This window comes from Halichoerus grypus, chromosome 6 (genome assembly GCF_964656455.1).
Source record: "Halichoerus grypus chromosome 6, mHalGry1.hap1.1, whole genome shotgun sequence".
NCBI lineage: Eukaryota > Metazoa > Chordata > Mammalia > Carnivora > Phocidae > Halichoerus > Halichoerus grypus.
The window spans coordinates 4065929-4089838 of record NC_135717.1 but is presented as its reverse complement, the minus strand read 5'-3'; the positions used below and the strand labels follow the sequence as shown (position 1 = coordinate 4089838).

Here is a 23910-nt window from a genome sequence, read left to right as displayed (position 1 = left end):
TCCATCCTCATGTCCCTCTGTGCCCAAATCCCCCTCTCCTTTCCCCTACAAAGACACCGCCATCCGTGGGATTTAGGGCTGCCCATAATCCAGGACCTCGTGCGAGATCCCTAACTAGCGACATCTGCAAAGACCTTATTTCCAAATGAGGTCACATTCTGAGGTTCCAGGTGGATACAAATCTTGGGGGGCAGCCACAGTTCAACCCCATAGAGCCCAGATGGGGGCCTTGCCCAGCCCAGGCCCTCCTTCCCCTCTGCAGCCCCTGGGATCCCGGGCATCATTTCTGTCATTTGTGAGCTCCCCGAGGCAAGGACCCAGCTGTTGTGGTGGCCACTGGGTCCCCTTGTCCCATCTAGGGTCTGGATTAGTAAATTCCCTGTGAGTGTGCCGTCACGCGATCAACACAGATGGCTCTTGCAGACAAGAAAGAGCCCTTGCGGGGGGAAGCCTGGGTGGCTCAGTCGTTAAGCGTCTGCCTTCGGCTCAGGTCATGATCCCAGGATCCTGGGATCGAGCCCCACATCGGGCTCCCTGCTCCGTGGGAAGCCTGCTTTCCCGTCTCCCACTCCCCCTGCTTGTGTTCCCTCTCTCGCTCTCTCTCTCTCTGTCAAATAAATAAATAAAATCTTAAAAAAAAAAAAAAAGAAAGAGCCCTTGCTGTGTGACCCCATTTACCTGAAGCTCAAGAACAGTCAAAGCTAGTCTGGGGTGACAGCAAGCAGAGGTGCTGACGTGGTGGGGCTCCCGGGGCCTCGGGGGCTGGAAATGTTCTGTGCCAGCCAGTAACTTGAATTGTTCCAGCAGCCACATTAAAAAAGAAAAATTAAGTGAAATCAGTGTTTAAAAATGTACTTTATTTCACCCATTAATGTGCCTCAAATATGATCATTTCAACATATAACCAATATAAAAATTATTGAGAAATTTTAGGTTCCTTTCCCCCGCTGAACGAAGCCATCCAGCTCCCCTCCCCTCGGCCCGAGTGCTCCCCACCACAGGGGCCGGAGTCCTGGCCCAGACACACGGCTCAGCACACACGGAGTAGTAAAGAGGTCTGTGTACTTCAGGCACTGGAGGCCTCGGTTAAAAAAAAAAAAAAGGCTAACTAAAACTAAAAGAAAACATTCTCCTTGAGTGACTGAGTCCTGGAGCCAAGGCAGGGCCTCAGCACCTCCCTTTCTCAAAGGCGCAGGGTGATGGGGACCAGAAGCCCTGCAGGCTGGGGGGGCGCGGGGTGGGGGCGAAGCAGCCCTCTCCTGGAAACCAGACAGGAGGCCGGGATTCTGTCGGTCCATCCGTCTGTCCGTCCGCCCGACTTGGCTCTTATCTCTTGCTGCAGAAGGCAGCCCATTGTCTGGGGAGGAAGCTAAGAGGATAGGAGGCCTCCGGGCGCCCCCCTCCCCACCCTGCCCTTTCCAGGCCAGTGGCGGCCTAAGCCCTGGTCCTGGAACCACATTCCCTCCCCCCCCCAACTCTACCTGCAGGTGTGCTGGGGGGCGGGGGTGGATAGGGCATCTTGTTAAAGCGAAAGGAAGTGTGTTGGTTATAAATTGCATACGTGCCATGAGTTCTCAAAATAAAGCAAGAAACAGAAGAGACCCCTTCCTCTTCTCTTTGCCCCCTTCTCCTTTCCTTTCCCTTCTGGAACAACTGAGTCCTAAAGCCATTCACCGGGGCCATTAGCTGGGGCAGAGCAAGGTGGGCATCCACACATGGCAGGGGCACTGTGCTCCGAGCAGGGGTCGGGGCCCAGAGGCCGGCAGGTGGAGAGTGCCTCCCTGGGGGGTGTGCAGGAGTGGGGGCTCAGTGGACGGGGAGAGCATCTCCAGGCAGGGGAGGTGAGGGGTGTCCCAGCCCACGTGGGGTGAGGGGGCAGTGGAGGCAGGGTGGCTGAGCGGGGGGGGGGGGGGACCTCTGCAAGGCGGTGGGGCAACAGTGGCCTCGGAGACAGGGGGCATCTGGGGGCTGAGAAAAGAAACAGACACATTAGGATAACGGCAGCCAGGTTCTCCCTGGCAGAGAAGGTGAGCTATGAACACAGAAAAGGAGGAAACCGCAGTGAACCCCGAGATGCATCAGTGTGAACTCAGGAACTTCAGTATCGATCAATAGGCACAGGAATTGCTGTGTGTGAGTGCGCTGTACGTGTATGAACACACACACATTTCCCAGCTCATCCCCCAGAGGGCCTGGAAGCAGCCACACCTCGTGCCTACATCCCTATTCTCTGCAACAGGGACCGGGGGCCCCTGGGAGAAATATCTGATCGCGGTTGGGACATCTTGTGTGCAAACCAGTGAGGACCTATATTCCCCAAAGACGTACAAGGGGGTCAGCAAGCACATGGAAAGATGCCCCCTATCATCAGCCATCGGGAACTGCAAATCAAAACCACAGTGAGACTCCACCCACGATCACACCCACTAGGGTGACCGTGGTAACAAAATAAGAAGGGAAATAAGTATTGCCGAGGACGTGGGGAGCTTGCAGCCTCCTAGGCTGCTGGGGGGAAGGTAAAATGGCGCAGACATTGCAGACCAGCCTGGCGGCAGAATGACCACGTGACCCAGCAACATCACTCCTAGCTATGCGCGTGGAGGCGCTGAAAACAGGTGTGCAAACAAAAACTCACACACAGATGGTCATAGCAGCGCTGATAGTCACAACAGCCAAGAGGTGGAAACAATCCAAGGGTGGATCACAGGAGGAAAGGACAAGCAAAATGGGGTGTATGCACACACTGGAATAGTATTCAGCCATAAAGAGGGATGAAGTCCTGATCGGGGCTACGGTGTGGACGGACCGTGGGAACATGATGCCCGGTGAAAGAAGCCACACACGCAAGGCCACCTATTGTAGGATTCCATTCGAACGACATCTCCAGAATAAATCCACAGAGACAGAAAGCTGATGGGCGGTTTCCAGGGACAGGGGGTTAGTGGGGAGTGGGGAGTGACTGCATAACAGGCGTGGGGGCTCCTTTTGGGGTGATGAGAATGGTCTGGAACCAGAGAGAAGTGCTGTCTGCACAATACTGGGAATGCGCTAAATACCACTGAGTTGTGTGCACTTTGGGTTAACTTTATGCGATGGGAATTTCTCTCAATTAAAAAAAAAAGGATGCAGGGATAGTACTCAGGAATAAACACGGAAACTATGAATACACACAACATGGTGGGGGAGTCTCAACCGAATGAGGCTGAGGAAAGAAGTCAGACCAAAAAAGTGTGTGTGGTTAAATAAGGGGCGCCTGGGTGGCTCAGTAGGTTAAGCACCTGCCTACGGCTCAGGTCATGATCTCAGGGTCCTGGGATCGAGCCCCACATCGGGCTCCCTGCTCAGCGGGGAGTCTGCTTTCCCTGTGTGCTCTCTCTCAAATAAATAAATAAAATCTTTAAAAATAATAATAAAATTGCTTTAAAATTTTAGAAAACGTGACCTGATCTGTAGCGACAGAGAGCAGATCAGCAGTCACCTGAGGACGCAGGTGGGGTGGGGAGGGATGGATTACAAAGGCACACCGGGGGGCGCCTGGGTGGCTCAGTCGTTAAGCGTCTGCTTCGGCTCAGGGTCATGGTCCCAGGGTCCTGGGGTCGAGCCCCGCATCGGGCTCCCTGCTCTGTGGGAAGCCTACTTCTCTCTCTCCCACTCCCCCTGCTTGTGTTCCCTCTCTCACTGTGTCTCTCTCTGTCAAAATAAATAAATAAAATCTTAAAACAAACAAACAAACAAACAAAGGCACATCGAAAACGTTAGGAGTGATGAATATGTTTGTTACCCTAACTGTGTGGATGGCTTCCGAGGTGTATGCATGTCAAAACGTGTCAAATCCTACACTTCAAATATGTGCGGTTGATTGCATGTCAATCAGACCTCAATAAAGCTGTAAAAAAATTTTTAAAAAGTGCGACATGTCAAAAGGACATGGGTGCCACAGAGAAGGCATGCCCATAGGCCAAATCTGAGACAATTTTAGCATCCAAAAAAAATTATTATAATAACGGATTACAACCCATTGAATACAATAGGAAAATGTGATTCTATAGAGATATAAATACACACATAAATTGAAAGTTTGAGAAGGACTGTAGTATCTTATAAAATAGCACATCCCCAAAAGATTGATTATTCACCAAGAAAAGAAGAGCAGCTTTCTCTAGAGAAAACCTGGCAGACACTCCTTTAATCGAATCATCGGAGTGAGCAGTATCAGGAGGGGACAAGCTGAGAACACAGCATCACCTCTGTGATATTCCCGCCAAAGAGGCAAAGTCGGAAAGAAAACAAGAAAGTCAGATAAACCCAAACCACTCCTGGGCTGTAACTGCTCTGTAGCCTTTTCAAGTGTCAAGGTCATGAAAGGCAAGGATGGGTTGAAGAAGGGGTCCAGATGCGAGCCAACTAAAGAGACTGACAGCTAAAAGTGACAAGACACATGGCTTGGATTTATTTATTTATTTATTTATTTGCTATAAAGGACATTTTGGGGATACATTTGAATGGGGTCTGAGGATTAGCGGACAGTCATGTGTCCTTACATAGTAACATAGTAACATATTAACTTCCTGGCTTGGGTGACTTTAATGTGACTACTTACACAGAAGAACAAACCTGGGAATATAAGGGGAGAGGGGGCATCAGGTTGGCAACTGATTCTCCGATTGTTTCAAGAAAGAAAAAAATCATTTTGTATTGTACTTAAAACTTTGAGTGTGTGCTTGTTTCAAAATTTTTCTTAAAGATTTTATTTTATTTATTTATTTGACAGAGAGAGAGAGAGTGCACAAGAGGGGTAGGGTCAGAGGGAGAAGCAGACTCCCCGCTGAGCAGGGAGCCCCGATGCTGGACTCGATCCCAGGACTCCAGGATCATGACCTGAGCCGAAGGCAGACGCTTAACCAATTGAGCCACCCAGGCGCCCACTTGCTTCAAAATTTAAAAAGAAATTAAAAAAGACGTTTTGGGTCACAGAGGCTCTTTGGGAAACCGTGGCAGGAAGGTTTGGATTCCTACGTTTGGGAGGGAGAATGGAAAGGCCCCAGTGAGCAGCCAGGGAGGTGCGGACAGCAGGAGGCTTCTGCCAGGGCCACTGACTGGTTGGGGGACAGGTAAAGGGAAGCCCTGGCCACAAGACTCACACCTGGAGATAGGCCACATGCATCAAGCTTGACCCCCAGGAGTCCTGGCCAGTGTCCCCCGCACCTGCCCACCCTCTCCCTGAGCTTCAGAAGTGCCATCCACGGGGCACCTGCGTGGCTTAGTCGGTTGAGCTGCTGACTCTTGGTTTCAGCTCAGGTCATGATCTCCGGGGTCCAGCTCTGTGCTCAGTGGGGAGTCTGCTTGTGGATTCTCTCTCTCCCTCTCCCTGCCCGCACTGAACAGGTCCACCGTACTCTAAGGATGTTTTGTGGACTTTGGCCCCTTCACAGGGTCTTCATGGTACCCAAAGACACTCCACGTCTAGTCTCTACTGTGTGCCCGGCACTGGGTAGGTCTCATCTAATCCTCACAGCTGTTATTATCCCATTTCACAGATGAGGAAAGAAAAGCTCAAGGAGGCCAAACTTGCCTGGGAGGGGGAGGTGGGAACAAACTCTGTCCAGGCTCTCTAAATACCACTGCCAAATTTTCTTATTGAAATTCCATCCCCCAACCCGCAGACTGGGTGCTTGCCTGGGGACACCCTTCTCTCAGACTGACCACCCCTCCCTGGTTTAGCTGATGGTCTCAGGTGTATTTGGGGAGAAACTGGAGGAGGGTGGGGCACGGATGATTACACTACCCACACGCTTCTCCTCTTTTTCCCCACTCCTCATTATTAGTAATGGGCTACCCTTGACTGCTGTTGTGACTTGGGACAGATTACCTACCCTCTCTGAGCCTCAGTTTGCTCATCTGTAAGAGCTTCATAATCAAATAACTAATGTCCACCCACCATCCACCTCCAGCACTACGGGCAGGAAGGGGAAATGGAGGAGTTGGGGGTAACTTGGGGGTCAGTCCCAGGGAGCTAATAGAGCCCCGGGGGCGGGGTCTAGGTAGGGAGACACTGACGGGGACCCCAAGGCCTGAGTCCGTGCATTTGGTTCTCACAACAACCACGACCGCAGCTACTATTACAACCCCCACGTCGGGGAGGCCGTGACTCAGCCGCGCCGCCGGGTCGGGGCCGGGAGCCGGACCCCAGGTTCGGCGGTGTCTGAGCGCCTGGAGGCCGGGGAAGGGGGGGCTCCGCTTTGTGCGGCTGAGGGGGCGTGGCCTCGCGGAGAGGGACCAATCCGGGGAGGCCCCGGCTCTCGGAAGCCAATGGCGCGGTTGTGGGCGGGGAGAGGGTGCGGGCGCCGCACTGGGGCCCGGGGGGCCGGGGGGCCTGGAATCAAGCAGGGGGGATCCGAGTGAGCAGGGGTCCCGCCCGCGACCGGAGAAGCCTGCAAATTGTGGGCTCGGCTGGGAAGGGGGCAACCCCTGCTCCGCGGTGCTTCCGTCACCCCCCGCGTCCCGGGCCCGGCGCCCTCCGGGCCCCCCTGCCGCGAGCCCCCGCCCCCGCCCCCGCTTCCTGCCGGCCGGGCCCGCCCAGAGCGCCGCGGGAGGCGAGGGGGGCGTCGAGGCTCCTGCCCGGGGCCCGCCGGGCTTCCTGCAGGGCGTGGTTTCTCCGATCTCCGGGCGGAGGCACCTTCCCAAAGTCCCCGTTGCACCCTCCACGCCTCTGCCGCTGCGCTGCTCCCCCGCCTCCCGCGCCGGCCGGCCCCCCGGCCAGTCCTCGGCCTGCCTGGACGACGTTCTTGTCAGGTAGTCCTTCCCCATCCGCCGTGCTCGCCTCTCCGGGGCTCCTGCCCAGCACCCAACCCTTCCCTCCTTTTGGCTGGTTTTCTTTCCACGTTTCACTCTTCCCGTCAACTCCTGAGCCTGGGGGACACCCCGGTTCCTCCTCCCTGCCCGCCTTCCCCCACCCCTCCCCCCTCCCTCCTCCTCCCCCCTCCCCCCTGCCCGCCTCCCCTCCAGCCGGACGACCATCAGTGCTCCAGGGGTGCGCATGTGACCGAAGTTGCCCAATCAGGAACAACCTCAGGGCTGTCGCTTAGCCTGCTGGCTCAGGACCGAGCTGTCTGCCCCAGGTCAGTGTGGCCTGTGGTTATGCCACCCGATCCTATAGCGGGCATTTGGCCACCTTGTAGACAGAGCTGGCCTATGGAAAACACAAAGCCAAGAAAGGCACAGAAAAATTGAGCCAGAACCCTGATCATACCCTACCTGAAGTCTCATTATTTCTAGACAGTTACGGAAGCCAAAATTCATTGTTCTAGGCAGGATTCAATGGTGTTTTCCATTTTTTGCAACGTGAAGGTATTCATTGACAATGTTTACACCATTCTCACATCAATCCTGGGAAGATACTAACTCTCATTATATAGCTAGGGAAACTGAGGCTCAGAGGAGCTAATTTCCTCAGTTTACTCAGCAAGGCAGTGGCAAAATTGGGACCAGAATCCTGACTCTATCGGATGCTGTATTGATTAGACCAGGATGGGTAAATACACAACGTACAGCCTATTTTTACTTTTGCACTGATAACAGACATTACCAATCAACTGCCAAACTATTTCCTGCTGAATCCACAAAAAGTCTCTGACTCTCCCATTATCTTTTTTTTTTTATTTTTTAAGATTTTATTTATTTGACGGGGCAAAAAGAGGAGGGAGAAGCAGGCTCCTCGCTCAGCCGAGAACCCTATGCAGGACTCAGTCCCAGGACCCTGGGATCAGGACCTGAGCAGAAGGCAGACGCTCAACCAACTAAGCCCCCCAGGCGCCTGACTCTCCCATTATCTTGAGAGACCAGACCTTGTTTCCCAGCTCCTGACCACCAAGAGCTTATCAGATCTCCCCCACTGGCTCAGTTCATTTGAATTGAATGCATTTAGTGGAATCAAGGGCAAAGGGGATTCCGAAATTCTCAAATCTGGGGGCCTCTGCAGAACGGCAGCCCCCCCTCCCCCGCCTTGCCCTTTGCCCAACTGGGAACATAGAGGCACAGAGAGGGGCTGTTTTCCTGGAATCACACAGTACCTGAGGGCAGAGCTGGGGACTGTCGCTGTTCCAGGTGCTTCTGAACCCAGTGTTAATTACTACCTTTCTGAGGTCCCTAAGACAGTTGGACCAGAACAGGGCAACAGTAGGGGTGGAGATGAAGTGAAATGGGGATCTTGGGTCCATCTTGGAGGTAAAATCAGTCCTGGAGGGTGGAGACTGTCGGAGCGGGAAGATGTGGTCCAAGCCCCTTGGCTAAGGAGGCTGAGGCCAGAAAGGATGTCTCCCGCCTTTGCTGTGTGGCACGGCCTGGACAAGCACCCCCGTCTCCTGTGTCAGGAAAAGTCATCCAAAACCTGGAAATAAGGCCCAGAGCAGGACTGCCTTGTGTAACGTGTGCACCTACAGATGACTTAACTCTCTAGGAAACTTCCGTTCGCCTTGCTATTTATTTTTAAGGGCTCAGACTTGATGAAGTTATAGGCTACCCTGTGGATTTGTGTCTGATAGAAAAGATAACACCAAAAGTTGCTGTTTTGGTTTTTGTTTTAAGATTTTATTTATTTGAGAGAGAGAGCACAAGCTGGGGGGGAGAGGAAGAGGGAGAAGCAGACTGCTGAGCGGGGAGCCCGATGTGGAGCTCGATCCCAGGGCCCTGAGATCATGACCTGAGCTGAAGGCAGACGCTTAACCGACTGAGCCACCCAGGCGTCCCCTATGCTGTACTTTTCATCTCTGTGACTTATTTATAACTGAAAGTTTGTATCTCTTAATCCCTTCACCTATTTCACCCATTGCACCCCTCCACCTCCCCTCTGGTAATCACCAGTTTGTTCTCTGTATTTAGGAGTCTATTTGTTTTCTTGTTTGTTCATGTGTTTGTTTTCTAAATTCCACATGTAAGAGAAATTATATGCTATTTGTCGTTCAAAGGTTACTCTTGATTGCCCCAAAGGACATTAGTCAGGTTTTGTTTTATTTTTTATTGAATTTAGGAATCTTATCCCAGCATTTTTTATTTTTTTTTAAAGATTTTATTTATTTATTTGACAGAGAGAGACACAGCGAGAGAGGGAACACAAGCAGGGGGAGCAGGAGAGGGAGAAGCAGGCTTCCTACGGAGCAGGGAGCCCAATGCGGGGCTCGATCCCAGGACCCCGGGATCATGACCTGAGCCGAAGGCAGACGCTTAACGACTGAGCCACCCAGGTGCCCCTCCCAGCATTTTTTAATAAAGATTTTATTTATTCATTTGAGAGAGAGAAAGAGCACAGGGAGCGGCAGAGGGAGAGGGAGAAGCAGACTCCCCGCTGAGCAGGGAGCCTAATGCGGCTTGATCCCGGGATCATGACCTGAGCCAAAGGACGATGCTTAACCCACTGAGCCACCCAGGCACCCCTTATCCCAGCATTTTTAAACTAATTATATAAATGCCAATTTCTCAGGAGGGTGGGAAAGAGGGAAAAATATAGTTCCTCAAATGCTCTTTGCATCAGTTGACCGTCTTGGTGCTACCTCATTAATTAATGAGTTGAATTACATCTTTGACAAATGCTCCTTGTCTAACTGTATGAGAGTCATGATTTTAGCTTTTTCTTTTTTAAGATTTTTTTTAATGTAATCTACACTGCCAACATGGGGCTCATACTCGCAACCCCAAGATCAAGAGTCCCATGCTCTACCGAGTGAACGAGCCAGGTGTCCCAATTTTAGCTTTTTAGAAATGATACTTTGACACCTATCTCCCAGCCCAGGGCCCTTCCTCCCCAACCTTGATCAGGTCTGGACTGGAAGGGGATCAAGACCTGGGTCTCGGGGCACCTGGGTGGCTCAGGCGTTAAGCGTCTGCCTTCGGCTCAGGTCATGATCCCAGGGTCCTGGGATCGAGGCCCGCATCGGGCTCCCTGCTCAGCAGGAAGCCTGCTTCTCCCTCTCCCACTCCCCCTGCTTGTGTTCCCTCTCTCACTGTGTCTCTCTCTGTCAAATAAATAAATAAAATCTTAAAAAAAAAAAAAAGACCTGGGTCTCTCTGGATATCCCCCCCCCCCCCACCTACTGCTCCCAGGTCAGAGTCACCGCCCAGCCCATTCTGACCCATGGAACTTGGAGGTCCAGCTGCCATTAGCTGGCAGGTTCAGGCTGAGGCCCCCAGTTTCGTCTCAGGGGCCATGGGGAGCTATGGATGGTGTTATTTGAGAGAAAACAGGCAGGTCCATTGTATCCTCAAGGGCCCAGCACAGCCCGTGGTGGCCTCCATATTTGTCAGTGTCCCTGAAACCACACTGGGACAAAGCATGGCCAGTCCCAAGCTGGGCAGTGCCACCTGGGCAATCACAGCCCCACACACCTGCCAAACGCCACCCTCTTACCCACCTGAGTGACCGACTTCACTTGTTGGGACCAGTTCTACTTCCCAGTCTAGAATGCCCTCTCCCCTCCCCTCCAAATTCTACCCACTTTTAAAGCCTGGCTTAACCCTCCCTGCTCTGAGAAGCACCCCATCCAGTTCTCTGTCCTCTAACCCAGCCAGGACATGGTCCTCAGGCCCCTGCTCTGGACCCGCAACTCGGAGGGATGCTGGGGTCCCTGGGCCTCAGGCTAGGACAGATAAGGCTAGTTCAGTTGTAATTTGACCACATAAATATATAATGACTGGCGGTTATTAAACCTATATTGACTCATTATGCGTTTTTTGAACGCAGTATTTTTTTTTTCTTTTTTGTGTGTAAAGGGCTTCTAAATAGGTTTGAGGCAAAGGCTTCCGGAGAGGCCCCTACTCCAGGACGGGTCCAGCCCCGCCCAGCTTGGCGAAGCAGGCGCGTCTCTAGCGCCACCTGGTGGCCGTCAGGAGCCCCGCAGCCCCATCCGGAGGTAGAGATGGCGCTGGGTCCCTGAGCGCTGCGGAGTCTTGGGTGGGGTCCCCTCCTCTCCCGCGCCTAGGAGGAAGCAAGCTGTGTCTTTTGTCTTGGTAGTCGTGGACAGCTTCCCCACGGAGGCACGTTGGAGCTGGGCCATGCAGACAGTTATTCGCATTCCCAGTCGAGCTGCCCCTGGGTGCAAGGACCAGGGTGGCTCTTGCGGTGAATTAGGTGGGCAGCGCGCAGCTTGCCGCTAACTCCAGCAAGCCTCATTCTTGGGGTCCTCATACCCATTTTATTCATTGGAAAACAGAGGTTCGGTTCTTAGAATATTGGTGCCGCTGCCCTGGTCCACTCAAGCCTGCCCCAGCCCGGGTGGATATGGGGACGTTGCAAGTGCGCGCGCGCGTGCACACGCGCGCACACACGCACGCCCAGTGTGCCACCGGGGAATTTATGATCATCCTTTAAGGTCTGTTTATTGAACAATTCCCTTTATTTAGAGGAAGGGAGTTAGTCCCCGAGAGAGCCTGACCCGGCTGAGTCAGCAGGGAGTTCAGACCGGGCCACCTCGGTCCACCCAGACCCCTTCCAAAGGCCTGGGTCCCGGAACTAGAAACAGCCAGCCCCCACCCCACGCCAGTTCCTTCCAGTCGGCCCCACCGACAGCCGAGGCCAAGCTCAGGGATGGAGGTGCCAGGAGGGTGGGAGAAATGCCCGTCCTCCTGCCCCCTCCCCAGGTCGGGTTTCCAGCTCCCTACTTCTTCCCTAAATCCTCAGGACACATCCCACCACCAACCCCGCCCGGGGATGGGGCCGGAGGCAGCCCGGAGCCGGTGGGCGGAGAACTCCGGAGCGGTTGTGCTCCGCGGCCCGCGGGAGCTTGGGGGTGGGGCCTCTGCGCGGGCAACGCCCCTCCCCAGCCCCTTTGGAGCATCCCTCCCAGCCGCCCCCAGCTCCCGGGAATTCCGCTGAGTCACTTCGAGGCTTCAGCGGCAGCCCCAGAGGGAACAGTGTCACTCGATTCCCTAGGCAGCGGTCCTGCGCGCAGCTGGAAGACCCGGCCGGTGTCTTGTCTAAAGGCCTCATCGTTGCCAACGAGGCCAACCCTACCTCGTCCCCTGCCGTTCTCCCCCATCCACCCTAGTGGCCACGCAGGCTCCTGCCTCAGGGCCTTTGCACTAGCTTGTGCCCTCTGACTGGCACGCTCCTCCCCGGGCACCTGTAGCCTGCACATCCTTCCCACGGTCACTGCCAAGGCATCTGCTCCCGCGGGAATGTGTCAGAGAAGAGCAAGGGGGCAGCTGCCCGCCTGACCCGCAGATGCTCGGGTGGGCAGTTAGATCGGAAAAGATGCAAACTGCAAACCGGGGCGCCACGTGCCGCGCGAGGTGCAAGTGGACAGGTGTGTGCGCCCGGTCTGCGTGACCGTGACCGTGTACGAGGCTGCCCCTTTGCAGCGTGGGCACGGGCGCGCTGAGCTCGCATCCCGCGAATTCCCCGCCAGCCCCGATGCCGGTCTCGCAGCCATTGTCTCCGGGCTCCAAGCCCACCCTTCACTGCGAGGCTCCGGCTGGGGGCTGCAAACTACGATTCCCAGAATCCCTGGTCGCCCCCGGAATTCCTGCTAGGTTCGGCCAATAGGAGGCGCCGGGGCTCTTAACCTTTCGGGTGCCGGGGATCTTGCGGTCGCCTTTAGCACCTAAGGGTGGCTTAGGGACCCCTTCTCAGAATCATGCTTTTTCAAAAATGTTGAAGCCTTTAAGTTGTGTTTTTATTGCATCCTGCCTTTTTAAAACTATGGTAAAATAACATAACATGTCCCATCTTAAACAATTTTAACTGGGGAGTTTAGTCGTAAGTATTCACCCTGTTGTGAAACAGCACTCCAGAACGTTCTCTTTTTGCAAATCTGAAACTCTGTATCCTTTAAATTCTCCTTTCCCCTAACCCCCCTGGTAATCACCCTTGTACTTTCTGTTTCCGAGTAACTTGAGATACGGCATGCCAGCGCAATTCGTACAGTATTTTTCCTTTAGTGGCTGGCTTACTCATTCAGCATCATGTCCTCAAGGCCCATCCATGTCCTAGCACTTGTCACAATCCCCTTCCCTTTAAAAGTGGAGTTATGGGGCGCCTGGGTGGCTCGGTTGGTTAAGCGTCTGCCTTCGGCTCAGGTCATGATCCTGGGGTCCTGGGATCGAGCCCCGCATTGGGCTCCCTGCTCAGCGGGGAGTCTGCCCTCCCTCTCCCTCTGCCTGCCACACCCCTTGCTGTGCTCTCTGCCTCTCTCTGTCAAATACGTAAATAAAATTTAAAAAAAAAAGGTGGAATTATATCTCGTTGCATGTACCTGTTGTTTATCCATTCATCATGGACAGACACTTGGTCAGAATGATGCACTTTTTTTTTTAATGATTTATTTATTTATTTTAGAGAGAGTGAGAGCACAAGTGGGAGGGGCAGAGGGAGAGAGAGTCTCAAGCAGATTCCCCGCTGAGCATGGAGCCCGACTCCACTCCAGGACCCTGAGATCACGACCTGAGCCAAAACCAAGAGTCAGAGGCTTAACTGACTGTGCCCTGCCCCCCAGGCGCCCCTGGAGTGATGCTTTTAAATTCATAAAATAAAATGCATAGAATTACAAAGGAAACTTTGTGATTACAGCTGTCAGCAAGTTGAAAGTACAAATGTGTGGCCCGGTAACCAGTACATGCGTTTCTTTATTCATGCACTAAATAACATCTCTCAAGCCTAGAAATTCTAGACTGTGGGGGCTCCGGTCGGGTCTCTGTCCACCAGATCTCGCGTTTTCCCATTATATCGTCCAAGCGATGCTGTAGGGGAGCCCAGCTACTTCAGTCCTAAGAACACCGTGATCAGGCTCCATCAAAAACTCCTGCAGATCGGTACTTTGCAGGAATAGCTCCATCTCTGTGTCATCTCTGTGTCCCACCTGGCCTCTGATGCTTAAGAGTCTCCGCTCAGCCTCTGCCATTCGGGGTTCCATCAGCCCCCTGAGATCAGGAGGCCATGCCAGTGGAATACCACCCCCTGCTGCCCGCCCACAGAGGGTACCTGCACAGGGATGAGGACACTGCCCCTCCAAAGGTGTGCAGGTTACCCATAAGTCGCTCCCGTGGGCCTCTTCCTCCCACTTATCCCGGGAAAGTTCTGGCCTGTCTGCCTCACTGAGTATAGGCCACGGATGGGTTGGTTGAAACTTCAGTCTACAAGCCTGGCAAACTGTTGGAGGCCCTTCCAGCCGCACCAGCTGACCCCTTACACTCTGACTCTCTGGGCCGCCGTTCATACCCATAAACCCAGCCCCCCCCATGCTGTGTCGTAGTCCACCCTATTGGGCCTCACACCCCAGAGCCCTTCTCCACCCAGAGCCCCTACCTTCCTATTGATGGAAATTAGCAACATCTGGGGACACCTGCTGGGCCCCTCAGTCGGTTAAGGTCCGCCTCAGGCTCAGGTCACGATCCCAGGGTGCTGGGATCAAGCCTCACGTCCTGCTCCTTGCTCAGCGGGGAGCCTGCTTCTCCCTCTGCTGCTCCCCCTGCTTGTTCTCTCTCTCTCTGACAAATAAATAAATAAAATCTTAAAAAAAAAAAAAAAGGAAATTAGCAACATTTGTCTTTCATTTGGAGTATAAGCTATTTTCTCCAGGGTCAACCTTGACTTTGGAGCGCCTGGGGCAGGCTGAAATCTGATCTTCATTCTAAGGTGGTGGTGGGGGAGTCTGCAAGAGACGAGGGGGTTACGGGGTCTTCAGCAGGGAAGGTTAGATTCCTCAACCAGCCCCAGAAGCTGTAGCGCCCGGACTCTGAGCTCCAAGTGCATTCACCCAGATGTTCAGACTCAGAGTGCCCAGGCCCTCAGTGCAATCGTGTGCATGAGAGAGGGGGTGCCTGTGTGCCCTCTAGGCCTCAGATTTCTCCTCTAAAAAAGGAGGAGAGAAATGTCTCCCCCAGTAGGGTCTCTGGGAGACTGCAGCCAGACCTCTTGGTGGGTGGGTGATGGCTGGGTCCTGGGGCTGCTAAGGACGCTCCTCTTGCTTGATGCTTTCCCACGGCCTCCTCTTGTCCAGCAAGGCCTGGGGTGAGGCAGAGCCTGAGGAGGTGAGGGAGGGTTGAAAATGAGGTGCTATGGGGGGGATACCTATGGTGGGCTGGGTCGCATGGGGAGAATCCCGTCACTCCCTGACTCTTGGACACACAGAGCCGCCTAGCCCGGGAGGAGAATGTCCCCGCTAGAGGGCACCCAAGAGGTGTGTCTTCCAGCCCGTCCTGCCTCAGTCCTGCCCCGAGCCCCTGTCAGCGCCCCCCTTCCTCACTCCTAGGCCTCCCCTTCACTTGAGCTGCTTCAAACCCTCCACCAAGGGCTCTGTTGTCCCCTGGCCACACAATCTCTCTCCCTGTCAGTCTCTCTTGCTCACACTCCCGTCAGACCCTGCCCTTCTCAGCGGGGTCACCTTGGCCTAGTCATGTAACCTTGCTGCCTTTGGGGATCTCCATCCCCCAGGAGGGTCATGGGAGGCTTTCACCAGAGAGCCCAGATGCAGTGCCCACGTATGGGAGTTCAAATGTAGTGGGAGGAAAAGCAGGCTACTGTCCTTTTGCTTTCTCTTTTCTCTTCCCTCTCCCTTCCCAGATGCCCTTTCTTAACCCCTCCTCCCTTCCTCCCTACACCCTCCTCCCTTCCTTCCTGCTGGCCTGGGTTGCCCACAGCCCTCTGGGGCTCTCTGGGCTCTGTGTCCCCAACAGGGTTGACCGACTGGCTGGCACCCACCACCCCTGTGTGTCCTTGCCACCCACAGAGGCTTCCTGAAGATCCGGCCACCTGGAATCCAAGGCCAGATGACCTGCCGGCCTGTGTCCTGCTGGGACGCTGGCCCTGAGCCTCACCTAGAGTGACCCTGGCCTTGGGGACAGGACAGTCAGGACAGGACGGGACAGGCAGGGCATGGGGTTGGCTGGCCCCATTTGTCAGAAACACAAGCCTTCCCAGCCAGGCCAGGCTAGGCCATTGGCCTAATGGAGCTGTGGGCTAAAGACCTTCCCACCCTGGCCCCCCACCCTAGCAAGTCCTCCCTTCTTCCGGGGGGGGGGCTAAGGAAAAGGGGAAGCCCCATACAGACCCCTTTGTGGAGCACCTACGATATACCTCGGGCTCATACTCAGCACTTTGCATACATCACTGCATATAATTCTCAATAAACTTTCCCCAAAGGGATTATTGATTGCCCCATTGTACAGAAGAAGTAACTGAGGGTCAAAGAGGCTGACCACGATGTCCGATTCCACGCCATTGTGCTTTTTTCCCCCTTCCATTGTGAAAAGTTCGTGCAGTATTTCAAATACACGGAAAAGGACAGAGAGGACGACAACGTACTCCCAGACCTGGTCATCATCTTTCCGTGTTTCCTTCAGCTTTGTTTTCTGAAAGAAATATAGGAGATCAGAATCAGTGGACACTCACCTTTCCATGGGTCTCCCTGCGCCCCCTCCCACCTCTACCCTGAAGCTGTAACAGTGACTCCCTCCCATGTTCCTATGGCCTGTGTACCTTTGTGGACAACCCTAAACAATGTATGGGAGTGTCCTGTGTGTGCATTCCTTTTTTTTTTTCTTTTTTAACAATTCTGGATTGGGGTATAGTTTCCCCATAGTCCAGGTCACCAACTTGACTGTGCAGCCATAGGGCCACCACCCTGGATAGCTCAGGGAGCACGTCCATCCCAGGAAGGCTTCTGTCCCTGCCTCCCAGCCACTCAGGACCTGCCCCCACCTTTGGACAGCCACCATCCTGACTGCCCTCACGTCGAGTTAGCTTTGCCTGTACATGGAGCCGGAAGCAGACAGCTCGAGGGGTGCCCCTGGGGTTCACGCACCGCCCGCCACTGTAGCACGGCGAGCTCGTCCTTCCTTTGCGCTGCATTCCGTCCCATACCCGTGACCGATCCCTGCTCCGGGGACGCCGGCAGGGTGGTTTCGCCCGGAGGCTCTCACACTGCACTGATGGCCCCTGGCTGAGATTTATCTGGGCTGCAGCCCGGGCCTCCCTCGCCGGCGTCTCCCGGAGGCGCCGCGCCGACCCGCAGCTCCGGGATGAAAGCGCCAGCCGGGGACGCCCCCTGGCCAAGCCCCCAGCCGCTGAGCCGAGGCGTTTCGAAAGGCCCAGGCCGCACCTCGGGCCCCCTCCCCGGGCCCCTCGGAAAACGGGAAGTTCGGGGAGGAAGCTGCCGCGCGCAGCCCGGCGGCCCGCGGGCCGGATGACTAAGTTTGGCTGCGCGACCTGCGGCCGCTTGCCTTTTATGGCGGCCCCGTGGGCAGCGGACGTGGCCGGGCCCGGCGGGGACCGCGGGCCGCGCCTGGGAGGGGGAGCCGCGCGGGGGCCGCCCGCGCCCCCCAGCTGGCCTGGCCCAGCCCTCCCCTGAACTTAGGCGGCGGGAAACTGAGGCCGGGAGAGGGGCGGAGCCCTGCCCAGGTCACATCGCACGGCGGGGTGGAGCCAGATGACACCCGAGGGCGCTGCTCCCCGGCCCAGGGCCAGGACCGGGATGACTCACCCTGGGGGGGGGGAGCTGCGCTGCATTTATTGAGCACCCACTGTTTGTCTCGGCATCCACTGCCTCTCAGCCTCAACGCAGCCCTGCGGGCTCCCCGCGGAGGGGCCAGGGGGGTGCGGGCGGGAAGCACCCGCGCCCCCAGCCCCCAGTGGGTTCCGGCTCTAACCCCGCGCCGGGCCGGCTGGGTGCTGTACTTGACATTTGCACAAACTCCGGAGAGGGAAAGCCTCTCCCCGGGTTAGCAGATGGGGAAACTGAGGCTGGGCGCCCCAAAGTCACACGCTAGCCAAGTGACAAGTATGCCTGGGAGGGAGTGCCCAATCTCTAGAGGTATTAAAATGCACTCGACAGTCCCCACGAAGTATGATTGGTAAGCGTACTCGCGGAGCTGAGTTAAGGTGTGACCCTCGGACACGCTGGTGGTTCCTGATGTTCCCAGATGCCCAGCCCGGCGCTCCCCGACCCGCTTGGCTGTGGGCCTCAGACTGTTCAAACACAAAGTGGGGACAAAGTGCACGGCCTCGGACGGGTCCGGAGGAGGGCAGCGCGGTCGGGATGGTGGTCTGGGGGACGCCCGGGGCAGGGGAGCGGGGATTTATAGAACCTCCCCGATCCGGGACGCCCCCCCCCCCCGCCCCGGCCGCCGACGGCTCCCTGGGGGCAGGAGGACTTGGGGGGGGGCGGCCCAGGCATAGCTCCGCGGCCGGGCGTGTGAGCCCAACGCCCCCTCCCCGGGCGCTCCCAAACCTCGCCTTTTATGGAGAGGAAGTTGGGCCAAGTGGGCCGGGCCGGCCGGGGAGGGGGGAGGCGGGAAGGGGGCCCCGCGGGGAGCTCCGGCCCGGCCCGGCCGGTGCTGGACGCGCTCTGGGAGCGCCGGGCTTATCTGCCGGCCGAGACTCGGTCCTGGGACTGGGGAGGCGCAGAGCCGCGGCCACGTAAGCCTGAGCCGCGCGGGCCTGGTAGCGCCAGATAATAGCACCCCACCCCACCCCACCGCTCAGCGCCCCGAGCCCTGGGCAGAGGCGGCGCCCGGACCCCCGAGGCTGAGCCGGCCGGCCTTGGGCTCTACCGCCCCAGGCTGGAAGGCTTGTCTGGGGAATGGGGTCAGACCACGCTCACCTGGGGGCGGGGCGGGGGGGGGGAGGGGATGGGGGCAGGCAGTTACCTACATGGGGTATCCAGATGGGCCCTCCACCCTCTGATTTGCTTAGATCTAGACCCTTCCCGGCTCCCTCCCCCAACCTGGGAGTGTCTGGGCCTCTGTCTTGCAGTCCACTGTCTGGACCCAGATTCTGAGCAGAGAAAATCCTCTTCTACCCTCAGCGGTCACCTCCTCCAGCCCTGGCCACTTGGCAGGACAGCGTTGATGTGCCGTGGGATTCTGAGAACTCAGTATTCCACCTCATCCGGTGGTCCCGAGTCCCCCTGGGGCCCTGGAATGCCCGTCTGAGGCCACTAGGCTCCATAATGGGGATGAGCACACTGAGGCCCAGAGAGGGCAGGGCATGGCCCAGCGTGCTGCAAAGGTTCTGCTTTTCAGCCCTGGGCCATGTGAACCCCCACCATAGGACCCTGGACACTGGGAACACCGGCCCAGGTATACCCAAAGGGGTCCCCACGAGTGGCCTGTGACAGACTGTGATTCTCCTGAGTCCCCCAGAAATTCCCAGGCCTCGAAGAGAGTTGCCAAGGCCTAAGGAGCTGAGTGTCAGATGGCAGGGCAGCTCTGGGGCCTGAGGACTCTGGTCCAGCTTCTCTGCAAGGCTCAGACCGCTGCACGGTCACTCCCGCCTCTGGGGGCCTGCCAGACCTGGCCATGAGTCCTGGCTCAGCCCTTCCCAAGTGTGGGTGCTGCTAAAGATCCCTAGGCCTGAGTTTTCTCTAGAACAGGTACCTGCCCCTGGCCCCCAGGCCTAGGGTGATGGTTCGGGCAGAGGGTGGGGGCAGGTGAGGGGGCTGCTTACAGATGCTGACCTGGAAGACCCGTGCCACACCCAGCACGCCCTCTGGGAAAGGCAGCTGTCAGGATTGAGCCTAGATAACGTCTCTAAGTGGCCCCAGGAGGCCAGGGAGAGGCCAGGCACAAGCCTTTGCCCTTTGCCCTCTGCCCTTTGCTCAGGCGGCCCCTGGGAGTAGGCAAGAGGCAAGGCCAGGAAGCTCAATCCATCAGCTGATCCGTGGACACCCTTCTCCTCCTCCCTATAGCCTCCTGCTCCTTCCCCAGAGCAGACCGTGGGCAGGTGTCATAGAGAGGCCACTTGCCCCCAGTTCTTCCCTGGGAACATAAATGAACGTTTTCCAGCCCGGCACCTCCATGGGGCACTTTTCTTTTAAAGGTTTTTTTGTTTTTTTTTTAATTTTTGTAATCTCTGCACCCAGTGTGGGGCTTGAACTCACAACTCTGAGATCAAGAGTCCCATTCTCTACCACCTGAGCCAGCCAGGCCCCACGTGGCACTTTTCTGACCCCTCAACACACACTTTGGCTCCATTCTTTGGCAGCCCCGTGAAATTTTCACCCTTATTTTATTTTATTTTTTATTTTTTTTAGAGTAGGTCAATTGTATTTTATTTTATTTTAAAGATTTTATTCATCTATTTGAGAGACAGAGAGAGCACGAGTGCACATGACAGGGGAGAGGGGTAAAGGGAGAGGGAGAAGCAGATTCTCTGCTGAGCAGGGAGCCCGATGAGGGACTCGATCCCAGGACCCTGAGATCATAACCTGAGCCGAAGGCAGACGCTTAACGACTGAGCTATCCAGGCGCCCCTCACCCCTATTTTAAAAGTGAGATCGGGGCGCCTGGGTGGCTCAGTCATTGGGCGTCTGCCTTTGGCTCGGGTCGTGATCCCGGCGTCCTGGGATCGAGCCCCACATCGGGCTCTCTGCTCTGCGGGAGGCCTGCTTCTCCCTCTCCCACTCCCCCTGCTTGTGTTCCCTCTCTCGCTGTGTCTCTCTCTGTCAAATAAATAAATAAAATCTTAAAAAAAAAAAAAAAGTGAGATCAAGGTCCTTCCAGGTAAAGTGATTTGCCCAGGATCATGGAGAAGGCAGCCATGACCCCGCTCACCATCCTTCCCTCCTGGGTGTGACCTTGGGCATGTCCCCTCACTCCTCTGGGCCTCACCTGGATTTGGGCGACCACCAAGGCCCCTTCCTCCTGGAGCAGTGGACAGGAGTGAGCAGGACAGGGCCTGGCTCCCGGGGGCTGGTGAAGAGCATCTGGATGGGAAGGAACAGTCGGCCGCAGCTAGGGGCTCACCACCTCACCTCACCCAGGTGATCACCTCATCCAGGTGAGCAAGGCCCTGTGCCAAAGGGAGGGGGCTGTGCCTACGGCAGGCAGGTCCCCAACCTCGACTGTGGGTTTTGAAACCAACAGCTGTAAGGAGGGGTGCCTGGGTGGCTCAGTCGGTTAGGCGTCCGACTCTTGGTTTTGGCTCAGGTAGTAATCTCAGGGTCATGAGATCGAGCACAGAGTCTGCTTGAGATTCTCTCTCTCCCTCTGCCCCTCTCCCACTCAAATAAATAAATCTTTAAAACAACAACAATAACACTATAATGAAAGCCGGCCTGCCCACCTCTTGGGGTTGCCATGGGGACAAAAGCAAAATGTAGGGCATCAGAAAAGTGAACAAACAGGTTGTCACTGTCATTGCTATTATCGTAATTGTTCTTATAACCCTAGTATTTCTAGTCCCAGTGTCTACTCAGCCGGGCGCAGAGAGAAATCTGGAATCTGAGGCTACAGAGTTTGTGTTGGAGCCCTCCTGGGCCCTTTCTTTACGTGGAACTTTCTGCTGAAGCATCACACTTGGCCCTGCCCCTCTCCTGCGCCTACACCCTCTATAGCCCCCATCACCCTTGCAGGACAAAGTCCCGGCTCCCGAGTCTAGGCTACTTCTCTGTGAAGGCACCTGCCCCGGGCCTTCTGGGCGGCAGCGGAGTCCCAACGCTGCGTTTTGCTGTGTGCTTCGGCAGCAGGCTGAGCTTCTCTGGGCCAGGGCTGAGGCTGGCGAGGTGAGGAAGGGGCCTCTGACCGGCTGGAGGGGGAGGGACAGGGCAGAGAGAGGCAGGCATGCCGCGTGCGCTCCCCCAACCCCATCCGCTCAGTTGGGCTCTTTCTCAGCTGGGGGCCTCCTGGTACTCGACTGGGTGTTGTCTAGAATGGAAATGGTGTTGAGCCCAAGTCTCCCCACTGAGGCTTCTATGGACTCACTTTCCAAAGCGCCCAGGCCACATCAGATGTCTTCAGCTCTCCCAACGTACCCTTCTATCAAGACCTCCCTCACTTGTCTCCTATTCAAACTTCAAAGCCCAGCCAAAAAAGACCCCTCCACTGGAAAGCCTTGCCAGACCCTCAGCTTGGATTGCCCCTCCTCCTGGTCAGCCCCTCGTAGAGTCAGGATATCAGGTGTCTCCCCTGGGGACCTCTGGAGCACAAGGCTGGAGTCTGACCTGTGAGTGTTATCAGAGGCTGGGTGAGTCAGCTACAGCCCAGAGACCTGAGGACTTCCAGTGACACCCCTACTCCCCTCCTGCCAACATCCTCTGGAAGGTGTGAGCCCTCGGGTGGCCAGCCCCTTCCTCCCTAGGCCTATTCCTCATCAGCTTTGGCAGTCCGGGGGACACCACACCCTCCTGGGACAAGATGCTCACACCCTCAAGAGACAACACATCCATTCTTGCCACCTCTGTCCCTTCTGTAGAGAACTGGTTTGATCCTTCCTTCCTTCCTTCCTTCCTTCCTTCCTTCCTTCCTTCCTTCCATCTGCAGATGGAAGCTGAAAACTTCACTAACCATACACATGAGCTGGGGATCTTGCAGTGACCGAAACAGATATGGTCTCTGCCTATGGAGGGAGCATGGGGGAAAAAGCAAACCTGTAATCACCCAGATACACTTAATTATCAGCTATGATGAGCATGACAAAGAAACGCAGGAGGTGTAAGAGCCCTGCCCTTGCCTATGGATCAGGGAGGACTTCCTGGAAGAGATGACATTTACACTGAGCCTTAAAGGATAAGCAGAATGTAAAGGATGTGCCTGGGGAGCAGGGTCCATTATAGACAGCCAGAATGGCCAGTTCAAAGGCCCTGAGGCAGGCAGGAGTTTGGTGCTCTGAGGACAAGAGGCCAGCTTGTCTGGCGTGTGAGATGAGGCCGGGGGAGGTGGGCCACATTCCCAAACTAGCTACACTCTTGGGAAAGTGCACACATCCTTAGTGTGCCGCTGCATGAATTGCCCCAGACCGAATACTTACGCCTAGCTCCCAGACCAAGAGACATTTTCAACTCCCAGAGGCTCCTTCATGCCCTTTTCAGTCACTACTCCCCAAAGGGCAGCCACCATCCTGACTCCAGCACAGACTCCCGCCCTTGTTCGTAAACTCCGTGAACGCTGAATCACACGGCATCTACTCCTGTGTCTGGCTTCTTGCATTCGACACGGTGTTCTTGAGACTCCCGTTGCGGAGCACGCCGGGTGGTTTATCCCCGTGCACGAATGCGCCACACCTTGTTTATCTGTTCTATTGCTCGTGTGCATTCGGGGTGTTAATAAATATACATTACGTGACTGTATATTATATGTGAATATGCAAGAACATTTCTGCTCATGTCTTCTGGTGGACACATGGACTCATTTTTCTTGGATAAATACCTAGGAGGGGAATGGCTGGGTCATATTTTCAGGGCATTATGAACAGTTTCCAGGTGGTTGTGGACATGCTAGCCCCATGAGCTGCAAGCTTCAAGCAACCGCTTGTCCCCAGCAACACCTGGTATGCCACTGGGGGGCTGAGGCTGTGATCAGAGAGGTTTTAATTTGCATTTCCCATTGACCCATGATGTTGAGCATCTTTTTTTTTTTTAAGCCCAGTGTGGAGCCCAATGCGGGGCTCGAACTCATGGCCCCGAGATCATGACCTGAGCCGAAACCAAGAGTTGGATGCTTAACCGACTGAGCCACCCAGCCGCCCTGAGCATCTTTTTTATCTTTATCGGTGATTTGGAGATTTGGGTAGCCTCTTGTTTCAAGTCTTTTGCTCACCCCCCCTCCCCTTTTCCTTACCCCTCCTTGCCCAAATTTCATGCCGGTATTCTCTGGTGGAAAAACAATCCAGAAAGACCTGAGGGAGAAGGCAGACATCACTGGCTCTCTCCTTCCCACCACCCACCCCTGAAGGGCCCTGCTCTGTGTGTGACAAGCATGGGGACCAGTGAGAGGCATTGATTTGTCTTGTGAGCTCACACCCGTTACACACATGCTGGGGAGGGGGTGGCAGGCAGAAGGGGCTTTTCCCAGCACTCCGCTCCTCCGCCTCCTGGAGCTGGCCCAGCGGGGAACCAACCCAGAGCTGCCTGCAAGGCTGGCGAGCCCCTCCCCTCCTGGCCCCTGCAAGCCTGGAATGAAGAAGAGGTGTTGTAGCCTTCCTGCTGCAGG

The 23910-nt window shown here is 55.6% G+C and overlaps 1 protein-coding gene across 1 annotated transcript; it reads right to left on the bottom strand.

Moving 5' to 3' along the window:
• Positions 1-13591: 13591 nt before the first annotated feature.
• LOC118525342 (uncharacterized) lies at positions 13592-23559 on the bottom strand. The gene is made up of 3 exons (XM_078074010.1): positions 23539-23559; positions 16685-17329; positions 13592-16335 (listed from the first exon to the last, which is right to left on the bottom strand). The coding sequence occupies exons 1-3, from the start codon at positions 23557-23559 to the stop codon at positions 16006-16008; spliced, it is 996 nt and encodes a 331-aa protein (XP_077930136.1). The 3' UTR covers positions 13592-16005.
• Positions 23560-23910: the final 351 nt, after the last annotated feature.